Source organism: Anticarsia gemmatalis, chromosome 6 (assembly GCF_050436995.1).
Source record: "Anticarsia gemmatalis isolate Benzon Research Colony breed Stoneville strain chromosome 6, ilAntGemm2 primary, whole genome shotgun sequence".
Classification (NCBI taxonomy): domain Eukaryota; kingdom Metazoa; phylum Arthropoda; class Insecta; order Lepidoptera; family Erebidae; genus Anticarsia; species Anticarsia gemmatalis.
In genome coordinates, this window is record NC_134750.1 from 8734998 (window position 1) to 8756182 (window position 21185).

The 21185-nt window shown below is 35.7% G+C and overlaps 3 protein-coding genes across 3 annotated transcripts; 1 reads left to right on the plus strand and 2 right to left on the minus strand.

Annotated features, from left to right (window-relative positions):
- Nucleotides 1-488: 488 nt before the first annotated feature.
- wuho (tRNA (guanine-N(7)-)-methyltransferase non-catalytic subunit wuho) lies at nt 489-1811 on the minus strand. The gene has a single exon (XM_076115656.1). The coding sequence runs from the start codon at nt 1643-1645 to the stop codon at nt 515-517; it is 1131 nt and encodes a 376-aa protein (XP_075971771.1). The 5' UTR covers nt 1646-1811; the 3' UTR covers nt 489-514.
- Nucleotides 1812-2053: 242 nt separating this feature from the next.
- On the plus strand, nt 2054-3710 carry Srp19 (signal recognition particle 19). Its single transcript, XM_076115659.1, has 4 exons — nt 2054-2266; nt 2434-2611; nt 3183-3322; nt 3529-3710. The coding sequence occupies exons 1-4, from the start codon at nt 2211-2213 to the stop codon at nt 3596-3598; spliced, it is 444 nt and encodes a 147-aa protein (XP_075971774.1). The 5' UTR covers nt 2054-2210; the 3' UTR covers nt 3599-3710.
- LOC142973699 (uncharacterized) lies at nt 3609-5944 on the minus strand. The gene is made up of 5 exons (XM_076115657.1): nt 5826-5944; nt 5636-5749; nt 5204-5296; nt 5001-5069; nt 3609-4904 (listed from the first exon to the last, which is right to left on the minus strand). Exons 1-5 carry the CDS (start codon nt 5878-5880, stop codon nt 3700-3702), a joined length of 1536 nt encoding a protein of 511 aa, XP_075971772.1. The 5' UTR covers nt 5881-5944; the 3' UTR covers nt 3609-3699.
- Between the last annotated feature and the right edge of the window lie 15241 nt (nt 5945-21185).

Sequence of the window (21185 nt, forward strand, 5' to 3'; positions counted from 1 at the left end):
CCTACTATGACGCGCGAATGTCGTAGTCGTAACTATCGTAAAAAATTGTCAACAGCAACAGAAGCTCAAGAATAACTATAAGCACGACTCGGGAATCAAATCGAAAGTGGACAGAGATGTATGAAATACATCTGCATCTCGAATTTTTCAATTTTAGTCCCATGCAAAAAGGTGAGCCTACTACTTTTAAGAATAATCTGATAGAAAGATATCAGATAGCACTTAGGCCAGCCTGGGAATCAAACCCATTACCAAGTGGTCAGCAGTCTAACTAAAGCAATATTCGCCGCCAAGACCATGGAGACAATCTCTTTTATACATGAGTTTGAATTAAACCTCTATGCAGAGTTGTGACCTTTATGCTGAATCATTGTCCAAAAGGGCACCTGCAGGATTCTTTAAAAGAGAGCTAAGTCTAACTATAATTATATAGGTAGTTGGAAATAATTGCTAAGTGGGTCTTACAATTAAAATAAATAAAGACTGAGTACACTTTATAGAAAACATATTTATTTTATTTGGAAGTTTTTTCTAATCTCTGTTTTTTCCTTTCCTGATATTCTTGAACATTATCAAATTTCCGTTTGTACAACACTTTTATAGCTTCTAGCTGTGCTTCTTTGCTTTCAGAATCAATGGTTTTACTTTCAAACATTTTTACTTTACATTTGATCTTAACAGAAATTGTTGCATCACTTTCTGATATATTGTAAATATGAACATAGCAATCAGAATCATCATACACAAATAGGTTGCCATTGTAAAGTTTTATGGCACTTGGAAATCTTTCCAACTCCAATGTATGTTCTAATTTATGACTGAATTGATTGTCTTCATTATGTACTGAGTAAATTAGTACTGAATTGCAAGTATGAACAGTCACTGCTAAAATACTGGATGTTTTGTTTAAAGATGAAGCAGTAAAATGTACAATGGGCAATGTAGCAACTTCTATTCCACCCTCATCCATCATGTTAATGAAATTCTGTTTCAATTGGTCATCATTTAAATCAATAGAAGTGTCAACAGTATGTTCTAGTTTTCCTTCAGTGTAGTCCCAAATTTTCACAGTGCCATCACCAGAAGAACTTGTCAAATACCTATTGTTGTGTGGCAACAATTCTATGTGATTAACAAACTCTTTATGTCCTAGACAATATGTTTGAATGTTGTAAGTATTTGGATAACACGACACCTTTATCTTCTCATCTCTATCGCATGAAATAATATACTTGGAATCGTGTGTTTGCAACACATCAAGTAATAGACTTAAATGACCCAAGAGTTTATTCCCTGCATTTTCTGTTTTGATGTCATATATAAGAATGTCACCACTTTTATCTGCCACTAGGATTTGTGAACCATCGACTGTGAATCTTATTTTGCTAGCACTCCTTGGTACAGTGAATGCTTTTTGTAGCTCCAACTGCAATAAATCATAGACCATAAGTTGCTTAGACACTGATGTTATGAGTGCTAAATGCTTGGCGTCATCAGAAACTGCAATATCTGATATGAAGTCTTTTTCATTAGGTTTACTTGTTGCAGGAACATCAATAGTTTTGTGGTCGGAGTAGTTATAGTAGTCTACATGCAGTTCCTTTGCTGTTATAATACATTTATCAGTAGCAACCATAAGAGCCATTGTGCAGATTATTCAATACCCTGCAATAGATCAATAAGTCTTTTGTAAGAAATCAGACACTCTTCTTTCAATGTTTTAAAATAAATCTTCTACAAAATCACAACGAATGATTGCTTTGCTTTTAGGTTAGATTTTTTTTTATATCCTTCCATGTTTTGAAGAACCAATGAAGATCATGACAGATAGAATACAGCCTGTAATGTCAAACATGTGATCAATTTATTTTGATAGATTATTCAAGATTTTAGGAAATATTAAGATTAAAATGCCGTCTTATTACTAAAAATTACAAAATTAAAATTATTTGCTAATATTGCTATTCAAATATTCAAAAGTATAATGATAACACAGAGGAGACGTGGATGTTGGAATGGAACGCTGACGTCACTACTGTCAAGTCAAACCTGACATTACAGTCATCGTTAAATGTCAAACTCATCAATCGAAAGAATTGATAAATCCTAATATTTATTGTGGATTTCGCGATTTAGAAATTCACGTAGGCAGAGATTTGAATTAAGATATTCAAAATCGCGCCTGATACAAATTGTTTTCAAGTTAAGTCATGGCTGCTATGATAAGTTCTTGGAATCCCGAAAAGAAACATAGCGACGTGGAAAGGTATGTAACCTCAGACTGCTTGAAAACAACTTATTTATTATTGCTTCATTTGAGTTGAGGACTTATTAAAAGTTAATTATTATCTGATAATTTATTTTTACATTGATACTATTCTGTTATTGATGATAAGTAAAAAGTAAGTGACAGAGATAAACTTGATGTTTCAGATGGATTTGCATATACCCTGCGTATTTGAATAGCAAGAAGACCCTGGCCCAAGGACGTAAACTGCCTAAGGCTTGTTGTGTGGAGAACCCTACTCATCAGGAGATCAGGGATGTGCTAGTTGCAGCTGGCCTGAGGGTAGGAGTGGAGAACAAATTATACCCAAGGGAGCCTAGCAAGGTATAGTCATCGGCCGCTTCTATACTTATCTTTATTCTAGAATTATTATGCACTGTTAGAAACAGACATTTGTTGTGAGCAACTAAGCACTCAATAAATCAAAACTAAAGTAGCCATAGTTTCAAGCTCAGATACATTTTTGAAGATTATGATAATGTTCTGTAGTCATTCCAATTTAGCTTTTCGTCACATTGATTCACATTAAGGTTCTCTGTCTCTTTGATCAAAATCAAATCATTTTTTTAATTAGGTAAAATATTGACACTTATGATAGTCGTTACAATTACTGAATCTACCACTAGCTCGGAAAGGGGGTAGAGCCTCATGAGAAGAGCTAGCAAGAAACTCACGGCCACTCTTTTCAATTGCCAAAAGTTTTACAATGTGGTTGATACAATAATTGAGCGAGGCCTCACGCAAGGTGCTGCCAACAATCAATGATATAGAGTAAACCTCAAATAAGGAAAATGATCAAATCTCAGATGAAAGATAGCTGCTTTATTCTGTACAGAACACATACATAGTCCATTATTTTATCCTAAACTTATTATTCAATTTTGTAATGTTTCAGGAAATTCTATTCAGAGGTAGAATAAGAGTGCAATTAAAGAATGATGATGGTACTGCTGTGAAACCTGAGCTTCCCACAAGGGATGCTGTCATGAAGCACATTGGTGAACAAATACCTAAGCTGAAAACTAGACAGAACAGGTATTACATCCTGTTTTTCATGATTTTAATAACTAATTGTCTGTAACTGAAAGCAAAACATGGATAGTAGTGGACAGAAATGGGTTAAATATATTTTATGTATTCCAGGATATTCACTTGCTACTGTCCAGATATTTTACTCAATTTTATTTTACTGAAATCATTCCATCAATAAACAAATATTTACCGTTTTTTTATCTTTGCAGACCAGCTGATCAACAACCTCAAGCAGCTCAAACAAGCAGCAAAGCCAAGGGAAAGAAAGGACGCCGTTAAATAAATATAATGTAATTTGTTTATTACACAACTCTTTGTACAAAAAACTCTATTTCTATTATACAAATCCATAATCTTATTATTTTAAATAAATACCTATTCTAAGAATGGATGTGGATGGTTTTCCCTGTAATTTTGTTCTCACCATTTTTATCTCTTGTTACACTATACCCATCAAATATCATCACTACAGGAGATTTTTTGCCTGAGTGTTTTATATTGTTACCATTTCGAGAATTTCTTTCAATAACTATCACTGTTTCATTTCTTGAACGAATTTTTTCATCTTTTGTGGCAAGTGGGCTACTTTCGTGAGTGATTCGTTTATCACTGGAGCTATTGTGTGTGGTACCGAAAACGCTTTCTTTACGTATTTCTTCGGCCCGTATTGGCTCTGGTAGTCGATCCGCTGTGATTTCATCTTCGGATGTATGTCCTCGTAATTCACGAACAGGTTCTCGTAGAAGCTTTTCGCCCTCAATCGCGTCTCTTCCAGCCTCGAATTGATTTTGTCTATTGTTGTCATCGGTGTTTTCATTCTGCGAGAAGTTGTTTGTGGTTTTTCTATCTTTTGAATTTCTGGTACTATTTCGTATTCCATCTGTTCTTGAGTGTCTAATGCCACTTGCGTCATCTCGTGTAACACTGTTGGTATCTTTTTCATTACTTTCCGCACAGGATTCATTTTCTCCGCATCCGGTATTATGTTCATGATCTCCATGATCCCCGGCGATATTTCTCTCAAAGTATCTGTTATGTGTGGTGCCGCTTCTCTTACTGATTCCATTATTGTTTCGCCGAAAGCCAGAGGTATTTCTTGAAAGAAGTACGGGTATGATCTTATTCGATCTGAAACTGCGTTGGTCATGATCATTGCCAGGGGAGAGATCCTCGGCGTTCGACGATATTTCAAAAGAGAGTGGCGGGGAAGAAGTAGTTGTCTTTTTCGGCGATCTAAACTGGGTAACGTCAGGAATGGATTTATCTGAACGCTCCCAAGAGTTTTCAAATCTCTCTTCAGAGTAGAATCGATTGCGTTTGTACTTTTTAGTTGTGATTTCATGTGATTGGCTTTCGTCCGTATTGAGAAGATTATCAAACAGCATACTGAGACTTTTAAGAAGGGGAATGTATTTCTGCTTAAGGTGTTCATTTCCGCTTATTTCACGTTTTTTAGACTGATTTCTGCGTTTAAATCTTGAACCTGGCGTGTATTTAAGTTTTGCAGGCTTCAGTGGGCTTTTGATTTGAAACGTTTTCCTGTATTGCAGTGGAGATATTTTCTTATCTTCGGGGATTATTTTATCTGAAAAATAATAATAGAACCAAATTTGTTTGTTGTTTTAAATAAAAATGAGGCTGAGTGAATATCATATTATTATAGATATACATAAGTTGGTACCTGCTTTGAATCCTTTTGATTTTGAACTAGAAATCAGACGTTCAAATAAAGGGAAGCGCTTTGAAAGACCTGAAATCAGAATAGAAGAGTGATCGCGAGTCATTAAACTTTAGAAACTATTTAATCAATATCTTACATTATTATAGGTACTACACCAACGATATGATGTCGCTACGTGTTTACGTGTGCACGCATGCATTTACCTGTAAATTTTCGTGTAGAGTATTTGCGTGGTTGTTCTTCCTGTGACTCTCCGGAAGTTATTTCGCTCAATGATATCCGTTTCTTAACGAAGGCTGAAAATTATACAGTATTTAGTATACCTACCTACTTACTCGATTTAACAAATTCAGAAACAGCAAGAGAACTGATAATCTAATACCTACTAATAATAATATGTGCACATTGCAAAGGTGAAAGAACTTCATACAATAAAAATCACTTTAGAAAACTGGCCTGGCCGGGAATGGATCCCGAAACCTGGCGTACGTAATATTTAGGTACCAAAAGTGAAAACAGGTAGGTATCTATACTAAGTACACCTACATATTACTGGGTAAATTACTATGTAACGGCCAAACACAGAAAGTTAGAGTTGTTTAAGGGATAGGTAAATAGGTATTAAATGCACTCACCGGTATCATACGGTCTATTTTCAAATCTAGACCGCGGTGATTTCACAGCTACTGGTTTATCCCGCGATTCCGCTGCTATGAGCTCGTTCAACGATACCGACTTCGCTTCCCGATCTGTACACAAAACAATATTTTCAAAACCAATTCGTAACTATGAATAAAATCAATATAATCTTTATGTAACACTAACACTGTATTAATAAACAATTAATAATTATGTAGCAAAGCCATCGATAGATTTCCATTTTCTGACATTTTCGCTCAATGTGATGTAACTACTCCGCTCGACGGTAAACTGATGTCATATTTATAACCTTCGACAATAAATGCAGAGGCAGCATTTCAGTTACAAGATTAGCACGTTTCCATTATACATACGTTTGTTTAATATGAAATAATTATTTTATGATTATCGTTAATCAAATAATTGTGATAAAACTAAAATAAAGAGACACATTCTTGATGAGTGTTGTATATTTTTTTTAGAAATGTATTTATTTGATAGATTAGACAGTTGAGTCGAGATAAATTGAACCTGGTACTGTACTTAAGTGCTGAGCACGTGTCACCTTTTGGAATGAAAGCCCTAGACCCACTTAAATTTTACTTACTTTGCTTACAATCACAGAGTAAAGCCAATCCAATAGTAACGTTCTGATGAAACCAACTTGAGATATAGATCAATAAAGTTGTGCCTAAAGCAAAGGATCAACAGCTTGTTGGTTTAAGCAATATTACAAATGTTTAGGATTGCTCTAATATTATCGTAAAGGATGATAGTGAATACTATGAGTCACGATCAATGTCGCATGACGGTATGTATTTATTTCTTCCGCCTTATAACATTTCTCTTTCTGAGCACGTACAGATTTTAAGTTATGATGATTTACAACTTTAATTATGATATTTATACAAATATGACGATTTTATCTTTGACCAATTCAAATTGCACAAATATATTGAATCAACACGGTTAGGATAAAAAAAACTTTATGTAAGTAGGACTTACCTACAGGCTTTTTATTTTTTGCAATTAAAATTAAACTTAGGTCAGCGAGATTTAATTAAAGTCATTTTAAGTCAACGGCATTTTTGATAAAAACACTTATTTAAGAATTACGACATACCGATAAATATGATTTAGTATACCGTAGATCGGTGCCTACACAGGTGGCCTGCGCTTCCCTACTATCCAGTCAGTTTCATTGCTCCCAAGAGATGCGTGAGCCGATCGTTACGAATACCTTTCACATGTCACATTCATAAATAAAAATAGCATTAAATAATTCAATTATAATTTTAAACTTAAAAACATGCTATTCTTCATGGTCCCCGTATGTGAATAAAACAATAAGCACTTGCTAATCCCTTAGCGTTCCCTGATAAGGCAGAAAAAGAAATTACAATTAACTTTTCTTGATAGATTTTTTTAGTCACCCTTTATGTCGAAAGATTTATAATACTAGATACCTACATACCTACGTATTAAACTCACGTTTTTTAGTTTTAGAAATATTTTACTTGAAATTTGAGTGAAAGTTGTTGGACTTATTTGACGAAGAATTTTCGATGGACTATTTCGGGCCTTGTATAAGTCACGAGCTAAAGCCTGAAGTTCTTATATACAGCGTGATATTATACATACATCGAGAAGAGAAGTGAATTATAGTCAATTTCCCATGACGGCTTGTGTTTTATTTCTTCCGGTTTCTTATTAAGATTCTTTCAGGGCACGTACAAACGTTTTATGTTTCGATGAGTTACATCTCCAACACAATAGCTAGGTATCCGTAGCGTCTTGTTTGGGTAAACAAGATGCTTATATTGTTATTTATATTAGAATGTTTTGCCTCCAACAACATATATTAGATACGTATTTGCAGGAGATCTGTGTATCTTTGAGAAAAATGATTTTTCCTAATGTCAAAGTCACATATAAAATGAAGGATCTAACACGTACACACGGTAAAACCATGATGTGAACGAATCGAGGAGTGACGTGTTATGTGTTCCTATCATCTAAGACGATATATACCTACCTACATATTAACGTTCTTTGTTTTAAAAAGAGCTACAACTGTTATTTGCAGGTTTAGCGATAAATTATCACATAAAATTGTAGATAATGGCTCTTTTATATGAAATGTTTCGATAAATAATAAAATAAGGGCAGTAAAACAAAGGAGTCGCTGCAGGGTCGGGCTATCGTTAAAATATTACGATCGTCCAATATCGGAGGATGAAATCTTTAATCGTATAGATCCCAGTTTTACGTGGAAGTAAAGTGGGCTCTAGCGGCCGGAGAAAATAGTTAGATAAGTCCGACAACTTATAGACGAATAAATCATATTCCGTAATATCATAAAACTAATCGAGCTTATAATACGTTCAACGATCACATAATTTGCCACTTCACATCTTATTCATTAGGTAAGTAACTAGGCACTTACTTTTATTGCGTTTAATAATGAGTATCGGTACAAATTACCTAAGTATATTTAAGATCATAGTCATTTGTAACATTATCCTTACGCATAAGAATCACTTGCTAAGGGATGATGAGTTTACTATTAAATAAAAATATATTATTACAGTGTAAAATCAAAATATAATGGCATCGGTTTACAAAGTGTTATATTTTATCCGCATGTGTGAAGTTATCTTAGTCCAGTCAATGCCAACTCGCAAGAAATTTCAGACTCTATTGACTGCATAAAACGCGAACCCTTAATATTTTTATGCTACAATAATATTTTTGTTTCAAATGTTAAATCGCAAAATATATGTGAAGATGGCCTTAGCAATAGAGTACGCTAATATCCTACAAGTTTAACAACAAAAATCCTTGAGCTTTATAGTTTACTAGCTGACCCGCGCAACTTCGCTTGCGTTACATAAGCGTTAAAAATTTTCCCCGTTTTCGTAACATTTTTCATTGGTACTCTACTCCTATTGGTAGTAGCGTGATGATATATAGCCTATAACCTTCCTCGATAAACGGACTATCTAACACTGAAAGAATTTTTCAAATCGGACCAGTAGTTCTTGAGATTAGCGCGTTCAAACAAACAAACAAACAAACAAACAAACTCTTCAGCTTTATAATATTAGTATAGATGAGTCCAAAAACCTAATTTATAATACAGATGGGGTTTATGATCTAAATTTATATACCTAGTTAATGGGTTCTGAACTAGTCTAAAGTGTAGAACATTTATTTTGTGTTAGGAACACATGATACGTTTTCGGGGCAATCATTTTCTTATTTTTATATACCTACCTAAGTATGGTTGATTCTTAGTACTTGGTAGAGCGGCTTCTTATTATAGCCTATCCTCTCCACAATATAGAGTTTTCTCATTACAATAGCTAGTTATGGGAAAGCTTTGCCAAAAGAAATTTACTTTTAGAATTTATTATTGGTCTGATTTAGATTTTCTATTATTGCTGCAGACATTTCTAAAGCTGCAATCTTCATTACCAAGTTGCCAGTGTATGTAACTATTGGTAACTTGTATCGATAATCGTTTTATTTAGTGGTTGATAAAAAGGTCGTTTTATTTGTACGCAAATCCGAAGGCCCGGCTCGAACGCTAGTGGTCGGTTACTTCCTCAATTTACAACCGCCCATAGTCCGGAGTTAGTATCGCTGTCGTCACGCTTCGTATACTGTGCATTTATATTTCAACCAATATACATTACTTACTATTTGCTAGACCGAACAATTCTATTCTTTTTGTTTGTTCTTCGAGTACGAGCAGTAATTTTTGTGTGTTTTATCAAAGTTTGTTTTTTAAAGCGATAGTTTTGTGGGTTAGGCACACGTTTCAATTTCATTTTAAGAAAAAATATATTTTGGAAATAAAGACTAATCAACATTTTTTTAAGTGCTCTAATTATACTAACCTACATACTATAATTTTTTTTTAAGTAAGGAAAAAATCGTGTCGCTTTTGGTTAAAAGAAAGGGAAACTTTTTCTCTTTTATATCCTAAAAACAATTTCCACACACTTATATTAAACGTTGTCTCATCTCATTCACTGTTTCCGTGTTTTGTCTGAAATTCCGTTATGATGGCAGGCTGCCGAAATCCTCAATTTGAACAAAGTATATCGAGTGCAGCGTGTATCTAAACAGGCTGAAGCTCCCGAGTCTTACCACTGTACGATAAACGGATTTGGGAGGGATGCCATTATTCCGCCGTAATAGAGTGATACTTCTTTAGGACCATTCAGGAAACTGATGACACTATTTGGTTTTGCCATAAAAAGTTATGATATCATATTTGCGGTACCGAAATATTACGAACAAATAATACCATAGATGCTGGCTTGTCGCCTTTTATAATAATTTGTTATATTTTGTTTGCTTCCAAATATATATTATGTATTGTTGAGAGGCATTGACAAGAATGTCTCATGTTAACATGTTCTTATGTCTTATTTGGGCAAGGTGTTATCGTTCGCGTACCAAAACAAAATACAAAACTTTGTAGCATCTATTTTTATCGTCGTAATTTCAGCAATATACAATATTATATTGGTACAGACAATGAAATCCGCCTTCATTATTAAGATATTTTAGCTGTCTCTACCTTACAATGCTACGTTACGAGATATCCTTGTATTCTGTTACAACCGACTTACCGGAGTCTTATTCATAGCGGCAATAGGTATCGCCCTCCTAGTCAGTTTAAAACAAAGCAATGGAACCGGCAATAGGGAGCTGGCATATTGCCTCAGTTCCAAGTTTTACTGCCGCTATCTCAGGGTTTATGCCTTATAAAATCTGGTGGCGCGACCACGCAGAATCGCCGCCAGCTAAAAGTATGACTGGCGAATAGATATTATCGCAATTGGTGGCAGTATTGTTCGATGGCGAACGGCACCGCTCCGGGACTTTATTTTCGGTACACTCTACAAGCTATTGAGAGTTTACGACTTCACTTGTTTCTAGGTATTATGAAAACTTCGGGTGTTGAATTTCAGTGCTAACTTTCCAGTAATCAGCGGTTAACTTTGTATGGAGTTCTACGTAATAGCTATATCGGGTTAAATAGAAGTGCTAGCTTCTTGAGTACGATAATTGATCTATTGATTGGTGTTTTCATTATGTAACTGAAATAATTAATTATCTACCTTTGACACATTGCATAATCTTGGTAGGTATGACGCAGAATATACCATTTTTTGTACGTCGCAGTAAACGCCAAGTCTCATAAATTCTGCAAGTATGTATATTGCAAGGAACTCTTGTGCCTAGTATATAATACGGTTATAAGAAGTTTTTGTACACAAAACTATTTACAAAAATCTCGGTTCTCACGGTATATAAGGTTGTTTATACGTACACGTCCCTACTTGCAAACATCCGCAGGAGATGACTTGGGCGAGTCCACATTTTATATCCCGTCCCACCCCACTTTACGTTCGTCTCTCGGGGAGTCCAGTCCGGTACCAATGCGGCGGGCAATTTTATTTGCACGCAAATTCGAAGGCTCGTAACATGGCCGGAACTGATGGGTCCCAGTAACGAACTCCACACTCGTATGGTTCGACTTATGACTTTCATTTCCTTCTACGTTCCATGTGTTACTATGTATATAATGTATACTAGTTTTCTCAGAATGCCTATCCATTGCACAATTTAATGTCACATGTATTTTTCTAACAATGTGTTTAAGAAATATAAACTAACATTTTAAAATATTTTGCGTTTATTTCGCACGTTTGATTGCGGAGAGTACTCGTATAATGATTAAAACATATATCGATGGTCACCATTGTCAACTCTGACACGAAGTAGTACGAGTACCTACTTCCTATTAAAAAGGGAGATGGTTTTTGTCTATTGTTTTTCTGAAGTGATAAAACACAGGCACCACAAGGTCAAAGGTATATTTTGTATTGAGTACATATAGCCACCGAAATGTGACTATTGAATCCGCAGAATGTACGCCCAAGTGTAATAAGGAGAGGCGATAGGATTCATAGATAGGTGAACAAAGACGTGAGACCACAATAGGAGCTGCTCTCTCTGTATTGTCTACATTTTTGGTTTAAAGCACACAGCCTTTGTATACCTGATATACAATTTCTGTTTACGAAATTATATGCGTGGTTACCTTGTAATTTCATTTGAGTGTGTGAATTTGATAGAAATTTGGAATGTTACATTGTTTGGTGTAGGTACAATTAATCAGTACAGATTGTGATCGATATAATAATTGTGTTTGTGTTTCTCCAGAAGTTATTTGTGTTGTTAGCCACATTTGTTGGAAATTACTATCATCTATCATTGTTTTATGTAGGGACGACCAAATTATTTTATGTTCAATATAAACGTGTTAAACCATGTAGGTCAATATTTGAAATTACTGTTTGAAATGTATTTCACATTAACTGCACTGTATAATACATAATATGTCCTTTAATAATTGAATTTCGTAAATAATTTCAAAATCAAAAAGCAATATCATATTAGAATGAATTTTCTACAAGTATTTTGCGAAATATCTTGTAAAAATAGTACTTTATGTAAAGGAAAGTAGTAGGTTCTTACTGTTTAAAATAATAACACGAGAAGCATAACTCAAAAGATTACATTTTTACCAGAAGAACTGCCGTAGCAAAATATAAGTGCCGTAAAAAGCGGATAAATTCAAACTTTTACTACACTTGCCGACTTTAAAATATTCTTTAACATTTTCTGGAATAGATACCTTAATTTTCCTGAGATATTACGAGAGTGGACGAAAACCATAAATGCCGAAAAGGTTAAAGAAAGAATTTGGGTGGAAGCGAGGGAACATACTCGCGTGAGAGACGTTATGAAATGGTCAGTACAATGTCTGTGCCGCTATAAAAACACATGAAAATTGATTTTCGCACATTAATGCGTCAGTTAGTGTATAGGTAGCACGTAGAGCATCCGCGCTTTCAGCCTTATCTCTGAGTTTATGGGTTCTAACATCCGTTCGCGAGGCAGGAATCGACCGTTACAACCTAGTTAGAGCAAATATTCAGCTCGTATTTAAATATTCGCACAGAGTACAATCTCGGCTTTATCTTTAACTGGGTATGTACCTTCCGTTACCTGTGTTTTATCTTTAGTGCCTTCTGCTCCGTTATTGTTCTTTGTTCATTATGAGTGTTGTTTATATTTTATAGAACTATAAAATTTCTCTTTGGCAGTGTAATGTTGTTCATTTGTTTATAGTCGGCTGAATTACATGAATGGGTCATTGATGAAGTGACTGGCGAACGAGATAAGTTTATGAAACTTATTTTTCTATATAAGAATCCACGTGCGAGCAAAATACTGGAAGAATGAAGGGCTTCAGAATTCGTGTAGTACAAGGCCGACATAATTTACCACATATTTATATGTGTAGATCGGGCGTGTGCTTCGTACGTAGGCTTTCGATATCGGTACATAGGTGCTTAATATTTCATGTGCGAGTCGGGCCGGAATGCGAACGGAACAATTTGCCAATAATCCTATCCCGGGGCAATAACTGAGGTGGCGCCCAGCAGAAATGGGTGTTATTGCCCATGAATGATTTCTGCGCAACTCATAAGACCGCCTTGAATTCTCTCTGTATTGAAATTGCGTATTCTTCTCTTGTTTTATTCACTTTACTCCGTCTGTCTTTCGATAAAGTATGTTTTTACTCATTTTTTATCTTGTTCTCACATAATTCGTACCAACATGTTATGAGAATCCACGGCGTATTGAACTTGGACTAAGTTGGTAAATATTAGATAAGTATTTCTGTGTATGGATGACACTTATGACGTACATTAATTATTATGCCATTGAATTTATAAATATTAAATATAACATCTCCGCTTTTCTTCACAATTTTCGTTTCATTTACGTTGACTTTAATGATTTTGTAAACAAACTGTGATCTCGTTGCCGCTAAATGAATAGATTTTTCGTGTGCAATTTCGGTCCAGGTTAATAAATCAATTTGTCGAGTACAAACGTTCTCACCGAGCAAGTCCTGTGGAGGACAATATGCTCGCTCCATTGTGGCTGCAAATTCAATTTATATTCAGATCTGTACAGAAATAGAATTGAAACTTAGATTGCGGCTAGATACTGGCAGGTTTATAATAGCGAGCCACTGCTGGATACAACTATATTATTTAAACAAGACGTAACTTTTAACTTTAGGGCCCTAGCATCAACCTCCAACAAACTTCCAGTTAACCAACGATCCCCTGGATTAAGTATTTAGAAGCGTGGAGGTGAATAACTGATTATGTTCCCACTTTATCTATTACACTGCTTCATAGAGTTCATAGTGTCGGCTTCCTGTTGTTGGTCAGTTAGATATTTTAATCAAGCATTTCTATTTCATATTAGCAAATTGCAAAATACTCCTTACGAATAAAACCTGCGTAAGTGAGGACATGGCACAATTTCATTTCATGACAAAATTTCATGTTATGATTACAAAACGAATCTTTCATATTTGTTTGGTACATAACGACACATCTACCTCGATTTGGCGTACATCCCCTATTAGATAGCAATAAATTATGAGATAAATGATAACGCTTATCATTAATACAAAGATTTATTCGAGATAACTCCTCGTTGGGGACATGGAGAACGCTCGTAATGTATGTTTTATGTACATTTATGTATATTATGGATGAATTATGATTGTACCCAGTGAGATACGTTCGCACACATCCAATTACAGACAGATTGTGAAATGGTAGAATTGACGAGACATGTGAACATACGCTGCGGCATAAATATAAGCAGATATTTTATGAGAAAGTGGATTTATATTTACTTATTTTATTTCATAATTATATGAAACGAATAATATTTATTGAAATGACATTGTAACTTTGTAGAGACCGTAGACTAGCGAAAATTAATTAATTATGTTAATATTAGGTTTTAATAAACATTATTTTATGAAAAGCCTTAAAATAACCATATGTTATACACATAAATAATTACCAATTTATCAAATAGAATACTTAATTGGTAGTAGCCCAGAAATAAAGAAAAGTCAACGATATGATCAATTCAATTGAACAAGAGACAATTCACTCGGAAGCCATGTTACAAATTCTTTTGATACTGATATTATTTGGTAGCGTTATGCCCGGAACATTAGATAAATTAAGAATGGACAGTGTCGTTATAGGGAGAATTGTACGATGTAGGAGGGTAGCTACGTTCATACTCGTAAGTGGCCACTAAACTTTATTGTAGTGTTTACGACCAACGAAAATACTTTTATAGACATTTTTCGACGCAGATACAAAGAGGTGCGGTTTCCTCTATGTTATAAATATGTACTAAGTTTAAAACTGCGGTAAAATGAAGAGTTATTTCTAGAAAATAGAGAATGTAGGGTCATGTTTATATAAACATTGTTCTTGGACTGAGTGCATGGAGCACAGAAACAATGTTTGTTTAAAGCCCACTTATAAACGTAATCATAAATCACTCGTTTTTATTTAAATGTTGGTTGTGATATCTTTTATACCTACTCTGTCCATTAATAAACTCATTTCTTTACGAATGCTTTTTCGAAAATTAACTAAATAGCTTCTTTGAAATTACAAACTTAGAAACATTGCCTTTGTAAGGAGATTAAAAGCTTAAATTACATAATTACTTCAACCTTTAACAAAATTCTCGTTAACATTGCTTTTTGGTACTTGTTTTACTTAGGCACAGCGGTCATTATCTCAGAAAAGGTCACGGTTTGTTGATAATACGTATGTCAACTTTCATTCAATCGGTTAAGCGAATGAATAATTGTAATCTGTGTTTATCTACAAAGGCTCAAAAGGATCGAGTCGAGTTCGAAGTAGAAAAACGAATCTATTGGTTAAAGCATGAGAGATAAAGATAGAGGGCCTAGATTTTCCGCTGACGCAGTGGCGGGGCGTCCCGCGAAGCCACCGTTTTGTATATTATCTCGTGCTACAAATCACACCGGATGTCCCGCCGAGGGGAAATGAAAATTGAGATACCGGCGAGGCATTGTTCCGTGAAAATATATCTTCTTGATATTCTCAGGGCGCGGGACAGCCGACGACGCACGGATATTGCGATAATGTTACGTCATCGCGAGATAAAAGCGCTTTTGATATCGCGCCGGATAAATTTTCACTTTCTCACAACAACGTCCCACACCTCTTTTTGATTTGCTACTAGAGATTCTTTCAAATAAATTTATTGTTTGTCTTGTCATCCGACCAATTCAGATGATTAACTGCTTTAAAGCTTTATGTGTCGTTTGCGTTCCGTCTTACTCGGTAAGCTCGGGTTCACGGAATGGCCTTTGACAAAAGTAGTAGGATTTAAGCGACTTGTAATGTTATATCGTGGATCTTACTTCTACGATAAAACATTTTATTCTTATCTTAAGATTTAGACGCTCAAAAGTACGAGCCAGGCGTTAAATTGATTCAATCTATATTTATTTAAGTGGCATTTCATCAATCACAAACATTTGTATTAGAGTGGAATCTATACAAGTTGGCAGATCAATTCGTGATAGATCGATTGACCTAGTTGAACTCAGCTAATTGATGAAATTTCGGAACATTGGTAGATTGGCGTGGTTTGCTAATTACACTCTATGAATAGCTTCAAGCTATTGGGCATATTTTATACTTCAGAGTTTTATTGGTCATTATAACATGGCTCTACTCAAATACAAGCATGAAGCGGTAAAGTTCTATGTAAGACGTAAGGACTTACTTTCCCTCTATTATTTGTTAACACGAACCACGAATCCATTAAGTAAACATAAGGTAACTATATTTTTCCTTCGAATAGTCTATAATACTTGAATCGCACTTAAACTTTTAAATTCAAATAGAAGAAAAGCATTCAATTCAATTTAAGTAACCTTACGGTAAGGAGCAGTGATAGCCGAGTGGTATAAGTTGACACCTCCCACGCAAGTGGTCGCAGGTTCGAACCCGAGGCAACACACCAATGACTTTTCGAAGTTATGTGTGTATTAGAAATAATTATCACATGCTCCAACGGTGAAGGAAAACATCGTGAGGAAACCTTGCATGCCTAAAATTTGTTTAATACATTTATTGAGGGCATGCAAAGTCCCCAACCCGCACTTGGCCAGCGTGGTGGACTCAAGGCCTAACCCCTCCCTTATTACAGGAGGAGACCCTTGCCCAGCAGTGGGACATTAATGGGTTAAATTTATTTATTTTATACGGTATGAGAATATTACCAACTCAATTTTTTTAAACATTTTCTGTATTTTACACTGCCTATAACAACCATCTAAAAAGGTATAGTTATCAAGCCAAGTTTAAATTAGTTTAAGTTGGTCAGTTGAGTTTATTTCTTTACCAAACGCATTTATTCATAGATCTTGATAGTGCAATATAGTTCAAACATACCATGTTTGGGTAAAAGTTCGCGTAAGTTAGTTGGTTCGCATAGAGGTGCGGTCATACCAAGCCGCACTAAAACCTCTCTTCATGTATTAGGTATTGTAGACTGTGTAACGCCGGTAATGGTAACGGAGTATTGCACTTCCAGAGAAATGCACTCGTTGCAGAATACCTTCATATTATTTGAGTATTTTGCTGAAGACATAATGCTCGAGATAATGCTTTGGACGAATCGTCATTACAAGTCGAAAATAACTTTTAAGTTCATACATAAGTGATATTTTGGAACCCATCCAGAATTTTTAGATTTTTTAAGGTCACAGTTTCGACAAGACCACTCAAACAATTTAGAATCGTAAAAAGAAAGGAAAGTCGTGGAGGTGCGGCAATAATTTATCATTGCGTACAAAAGCGTGATGATAAGAGGGCTCGTTCTCACTAAGCGTAGGACAAAGGAATGCCACGGGTCGCGCCGCGCACCGCCGCCGCTCCGCACCGACGAGCAAAAAGCCTAAGGATTACAAGGTTTTGCTAAATATTTACCTAACACTTGCTCCCGAGTTAACGCTACACTAAGATAAGAGCCAGCTAAAACCCCTAAAAGAAACACTTTAAGAGCTTTAAACTATGTACCCGAGCATTTTATTTCAACGGATTTAAACTGGAATTAATCAAGTATCTTTGTAATTTCGTGAGGTGTAAGTAATATGAGTGCTTTTGGGATTAACTCCGAGTTTTCAATTCTGTTGTCAATTTAGCAAACTTTGTTTGAGAATTGTTCATCCTGTTTCCAATGACAATGATTATTCGCAAAATAAAGTTGGTATCTTTAATTCAAAATCAATGAAGCGATACTTATACGAGTACAAAATTTACCTCCGAAATAGCGTTATCTCGCATCCACAGGGAACTACAAAGACCGACTTCGTTTGAATTTAGAACAAATTTTAAACTAACTTCGTTCGGAAATCGCGCGGTGGCACTCGCATGGTCGCGTTCACATTCTGGTGAATGCAAAGAGTGAGCGGCGCCCCTAATTCTACATTTTTTCTACGACAAAGTTAATTGGAATACGGGCGTATTTAGCGCTCACTCTGTGATTCTGTTTGTATGCACCGCCTGGCACTCGCGCGGAAAATGATCCGCGTTTGACTCGCATAAGCGTTAATGATATTCTGCACGAATGACTCCTCTCGCAAATGTTTTAATGGAGCTAAACTTTAAATATGAATTCACTCGCCCGATAAGAGACTTTTTTACCTGTGCATTTCTTAGGTTGTCCAATAAGTTTGGCTCAATCTGCTAGGATCGGTATAGTAGAGAGGTATGTCACAACGTAGGAGCGTGATTTCGGAAAATAATATTTGTGTACACATTTACGTCATGTGAAAACTCCCGAATAGTTTTCTTTTATGCGTATACCGAAAATTATTTAACCATGGATGCATTAGGTACTTTGTGCTGAGAGCTGAGAGAAATCCGGCTAGGCGTATCTAACAGTAGACTCGAAAGCGGCTAATTTGCAGAGCGGTGTGAAATGGACCGAGTCATTCTCGCACAAAGCGCTACTAATGCGCGCCCGTCCGTTGCACCGGCCCGCAATTATATTTGCATACGACCACCTCTTGTCGGCACACAATGATACCGACAACTGGACAAAAGGTAAAGTCAATGGTGTTTACTTTAGAGCTCTAAATCGGATGACGGAATGAGTGAGAGCAATCAAAGCTTCACGCTGGACACCACTTGGCTGCGTTTGATACGATTTTACTCGATTTGATGTGAATGTCGTTATGGCTGATGGGCTCGTCTCCGCTGTGTCGCTGCAACTTCGAATCGTGAGCGTTTAATTGATGGATGGTTTAACCAAGTATATGAAATTAATCCTTATTATTTATACTAATACTAATGTTATTGGTATTACTGTTTTCCCGAAGAATTCTGCTTTCCGATCCTTGAAAAATGTGCACAGATTAATAGGCTAAAATTCTACCATTTAGCTCTAATTTCTGCCTAATTTCGGCATACTACTGAAACCGTCCTGGCGACATAGGATTAAAAAAATACTCAGAAAAATACATAGCATTGTAGGAGAGCATAGGTAAAAATCATACGGTTGTTAAAAACAAAGTTTCAATGAAGTTAGTCAAGATTATTCGAAGCAGAACGAGATAGGAAATGTTCTAGGTATAAAGTCTGGATAATGTAGACGGCCGTTGTTCCGGCTCTCCGTATTAGCATAACACCTTCACCACGTGTGGCTTAGAGGATTATTCTCTACATAAAACACGTATATCTCAGTCAAATTGTGATGTACGTCATATTCGTAGCCGTGGGTAAGGGTTATGGCGTAATTAACACGTTTTGTAAGCGGATTAGCGATCGATATTATGTGTTGTTAGTATAAAGTGCGAGGTAAAAGCTGCTGTCGATGTTTCTGCATAATCCGTCCGATTCCATTAACGTTATTAATCTATCTTTTGCATAAAATATTTTTTTGTTTGCCTAAATAAGGTAAAAGTGGGTCGATTATATTACCAGTTTACGAGTAAAGTAGGATCAAAGTGTGAAAAGATAGAATTTTAAGAATTCTAACACGTGTTTTTGTATAAATCGTTCCAATCCGCTCGAAGCCTGACGAGTGTAAAGAATTGGTAATTAGTTATAAATCATCTGATGACAAATGAAATCTCACGAGTGTTGTTAATTGCGTAAAGTAAATCGATGTAAAATGGCGGAACATAATCCTCAAAGAAGTGTTCCCAATAGAGCCACGACGCTTTACATTAAGAAGTTATGACGCAAAAAGGAATGCGTAATAAAACATAAACGAAATCACAACATATATTTATACTTCATAGGCGATAAATGTAGAGCGACGAAATTGGTAAAATTATTTATAACGCGATTATGTTAAATATTTAATTGGATACTGGCGTAGTGAGATAACTGCGTTTATGAATGTTTGTGGGACATGGAACAACAAAACACGCTGTAATGATTTCTGTTGTAACTCGTAGTACGGGGGAGACGAGACCGATGTAAAATAATACATCTGCTTCTAGGGCATTACGTGCCTTGACTCCGGAGCGACGTCTCGACTGCTTGCTATATGTCTCTGTTAAGGCCGGGACAATGTCACTCCTTGTACTAGTGAATGCAAATTATTTAGTAATGCCTCACCCATATTTTATAAGACGCTACGCTGTCTCTCGAAGAGCTTGTTGGCTTTACCTAGAAAATACTATTGCTTTAACGGCGAGTAAGGTATCTTAGCATCGTATTATTATAATATAAATCATAATACGATGAGAGTAATTATAGTAGAGCTGTTTTATTAAATCGCTGAGTTTGTTTCCGATTTAATAATGGCTGCAAGTCAATAGGTATAAATTTTATTGTAATTCCGCGTAAGTCATTATTGATAACAGATCCGTGGCGTAGCGCGGACCTCGCTCGGATGATACTAATAAATATGCTAATGTTGGCGTCCCTGAAGGATTTTCTCGGATTTTCATCTTCTCTGTACCGATGACGCGGACGAAAATAATACTGTTCCTCGTATCTTGAAATATGGGTCTACCTGTAAAGGTTTTGTAAACGGCGAGGAAGAGACTACCCGAGTTTGCATTGCAAGTAGCTGTTCAAGTTTTGAGCTCCCGGGGCATTATCTTTAACAGTTCAAAACACTGGAGCATTGCCGTCCGCGAACTTATTACGACCATTTCCTCTTTGAAAAATTACCGGCGTTTATTTTAATCGCTATCTCCTTACTCATTTTATTAAAATGTATAAGTATTTCTGGTACTTCACCTACCACGCAGAAATAGTACGAAGTTACCAACAATTGATCATTTAATGCCTATAGTTTCGTTAAACAACGTTTCACGTTTCAATAAAGTCCTTGGCTCATTTGCTGCTGAGCTGCAATCGTTAAGATAAGTATTTTGCATACTCAACCAATTCGTGAAGTATCTATAATAATAATAAAAATGCAGCACCATAAAAATGTTATGGCGGGAGCGTTTTAAGGATTTTTGATTTGATGTTAAAAATACCTACTGCAGAGGTTTCTTTTCCATATTCAATGTTGAAAATTTCCGTTTACGATGTATGAAAAAGGGGATTTAGGTGCCCT

Excerpts from the sequence above, each read along its gene's own strand:
- LOC142973699 (XM_076115657.1), bottom strand. The coding sequence starts at position 5,880 with ATGGAAATCTATCGATGGCTTTGCTACATAATTATTAATTGTTTATTA. Across the intron at positions 5,297-5,635 it reads AAATAGACCGTATGATACCG|CCTTCGTTAAGAAACGGATA; the intron begins GTGAGTGCATTT and ends TATAATTTTCAG. Across the intron at positions 5,070-5,203 it reads CTCTACACGAAAATTTACAG|GTCTTTCAAAGCGCTTCCCT; the intron begins GTAAATGCATGC and ends TTCTGATTTCAG.
- Srp19 (XM_076115659.1), top strand. The coding sequence starts at position 2,211 with ATGGCTGCTATGATAAGTTCTTGGAATCCCGAAAAGAAACATAGCGAC. Across the intron at positions 2,612-3,182 it reads ACCCAAGGGAGCCTAGCAAG|GAAATTCTATTCAGAGGTAG; the intron begins GTATAGTCATCG and ends GTAATGTTTCAG. Across the intron at positions 3,323-3,528 it reads CTGAAAACTAGACAGAACAG|ACCAGCTGATCAACAACCTC; the intron begins GTATTACATCCT and ends TTATCTTTGCAG.
- wuho (XM_076115656.1), bottom strand. The coding sequence starts at position 1,645 with ATGGCTCTTATGGTTGCTACTGATAAATGTATTATAACAGCAAAGGAA.